This window comes from Echinops telfairi, unplaced genomic scaffold (genome assembly GCF_000313985.2).
Source record: "Echinops telfairi isolate 266 unplaced genomic scaffold, ASM31398v2 ScPeMD7_443;HRSCAF=831, whole genome shotgun sequence".
Classification (NCBI taxonomy): domain Eukaryota; kingdom Metazoa; phylum Chordata; class Mammalia; order Afrosoricida; family Tenrecidae; genus Echinops; species Echinops telfairi.
The window spans coordinates 7,587,333-7,589,786 of record NW_022104341.1 but is presented as its reverse complement, the minus strand read 5'-3'; the positions used below and the strand labels follow the sequence as shown (position 1 = coordinate 7,589,786).

The following is a 2,454-nucleotide window of genomic DNA, read 5'->3' as shown; positions in this document are numbered from 1 at the left end:
CTGTCTGACATCTCTCCTCACCCACTTTTCTGTTGTCTGTCCCCTAGGGAGGGAGTTATATGTAGATCCTTGTGCTCATTTCCCTATTTCTCCCCCAACCTTCCCCTTACCCACCTGGTATCGCCACACTCATTATTTGTCCTGAGGGGTTTATCTGTCCTGGATTCCCTGTGTTTCCAGTTCGTGTCTGTACCAGTGTATATGCTCTGGTCTAACTGGATTTGTAAGGCAGAATTGGGATCATGATAGTGGGAGGAAGGAAGCATTAAAGAATTAGCGGAGAGTTGTATGTTTCATCGTTGCTATACTGCACCCTGACTGACTCATCTCTTCCTCATGATCCTTCCGTAAGGGGATGTCCAGTTGCCTACAGATGGGCTTTGGGTCCCCACTCCGCACTGCCCCTCATTCACAATGATATTATTTTTTGAATCTCACTCTTTCCCACCAAGGTTTATAGCACTTTGAGTAAAGCTATTTCTGATACTGTTATCAGTGTTAGCATTAAAACACAAAATGCTGTTTGGTGAAGTTATGTAACCAAACTATTCTCTATTTTTTAATTAGGCATTTCCTCTCAGTTTTAAATTTAATACAACAGAGTATATGCTATAATTAAATGTTTGTATTAGAAACATAGTAAGCGACTGTCCCTGAATGAAAGCACTGGTTTTAAAGCTTATCCTCTGGTTGTATTAGTCACAGCAGGCGAGACCACAAAGAAAGGATCGGACTGCAGAAGAAACTTTTCAGCTCTCTCGATGGACACCTTTTATCAAAGATATTATGGAGGTAAAATGATTCGATGATACTTCTACCCCAAGTGCCCACTGGAACGTGTTCTTTACCTTTTGTGCTTACTGAACAGTCTGAACGTCGTTGACGGGGCGGGGATTTTCTGCAGCTCTAGGGGGGCTCCCAGAAGAAGGCCTTGCTAGTGTCACGTGAGAGAGACCTAAAATAAACTCACCCTCGTAAACAAAAATAAAATAGAAAGCACCGCTATAACGTATTTGAATGAAAGTGCAACAAATGGCATTTTTATGGTACTGCTACTAGAAATGGTTAGATTCGTGTATGCTCAGAAATGTATCCGTTGTTGAATCAATGGCTAAGAGGCCATAGCTGACCTCCCTTGACTACACAAAGCCCTCACCAGCCCAAGCCAGACTGCCAATCGGCGGAAGGCAGACACCCTTCCACCCCGTCCTTCTTTTATGCTATTCCGACACCCACCATTCCTCACACAGCACTTTGCTGGGGTCGGTATCTGGTTGCCATGGCCACACAGAGTTCACAGAAATACTGACAGTGAAGGGACTATTGGGGAAGTCAGCAGGTTAACACAAATCTGGATCAGTAAACAGTAAGGATACGGACATTGGTGTATAGCAGCGCCTCTTCTCAGTCAGCAGCCAGGCCACTGTCTGTGGTCTTCAGACTCTCAATCACATGTCCCTTGGCCTCTGCCTCCATGGGCTAGGAAGCCCACTTCCTGCTCTACCTCACAATCGGATAGTCTCTGCTGCCCCTCTGTTCTGCCTCAGTCCCCTTGCCCCAGCCTCTGGCCTCAGTGTGGCATGCGTCTGTCTGCTGCCTCCACCACTTCAAGCCTGGGACGTCCAACGTGCTCTGGTGGGGACTCTTCCTTGGCGATCCTTCGTCCTGGGATTTCTCTCTGTTCCTGCTTCTGAGATGGCTTACTGTAGCCAGGCACGTGGCAGCTAAAACTGACCAGTTCCCCCTGTTAGTGTTTCACGCACTCTATTTGCATGGTCCACCCAGTCACCACAGTGGCTCAAATGTAAGCCTGACCATAATACCATTTGCCATTAGATCTAACAGATGGTTGGCACTGCTAGAACCAGTGCGTCTAGAAAACAATACTCAGGTTTAGGCAGTGGGAGTGAGAATGATCTCATGCTATTTCACCTTGAAGAGAACAGCAAATATTCATTTAGAAAATGAACAAATAAAACTTATTTTCTGAGCTCAGCAAAATCATGATACTGATACTTCAGTCAAAATAATCAAGCTTTATTTCCATTTTCTTTTCACTTAAACCCCAATTTCCACTTTCCTTTAGAGATAACCAGGCACAATGTGTTACTCTGATTTTTTTCTCTGCTTTGTTTGGCTAAATGAATACTATTCAGACTCACTATCTCACTCACTCACTGCCTCACTCTCACTCACTCACTGCCTCACTCACACTCACTCACTGCCTCACTCTCTCACTCACTCTCACTCACTCACTGTCTCACTCACTCTCACTCACTGCCTCACTCTCTCACTCACTCTCACTCACTCACTACCTCACTCACTCTCACTGACTCACTCTCACTCACTCACTGTCTCACTCACTCTCACTCACTCACTACCTCACTCACTCTCACTGACTCACTCTCACTCACTCACTACCTCACTCACTGCCTCACTCTCTCACTCACTCTC

The 2,454-nt window shown here is 45.6% G+C and overlaps 1 protein-coding gene across 1 annotated transcript in view; it reads left to right on the top strand.

Annotated features, from left to right (window-relative positions):
* Positions 1 to 2,454, top strand: part of STXBP3 (syntaxin binding protein 3) — a 53,622-nt gene that overhangs the window by 48,202 nt on the left and 2,966 nt on the right. The window contains exon 14 of the mRNA XM_045292018.1: positions 700 to 792. Within this exon, the coding sequence (XP_045147953.1) occupies positions 700 to 792 (93 nt within the window). The remainder of the gene's footprint in view (positions 1 to 699; positions 793 to 2,454) is intronic.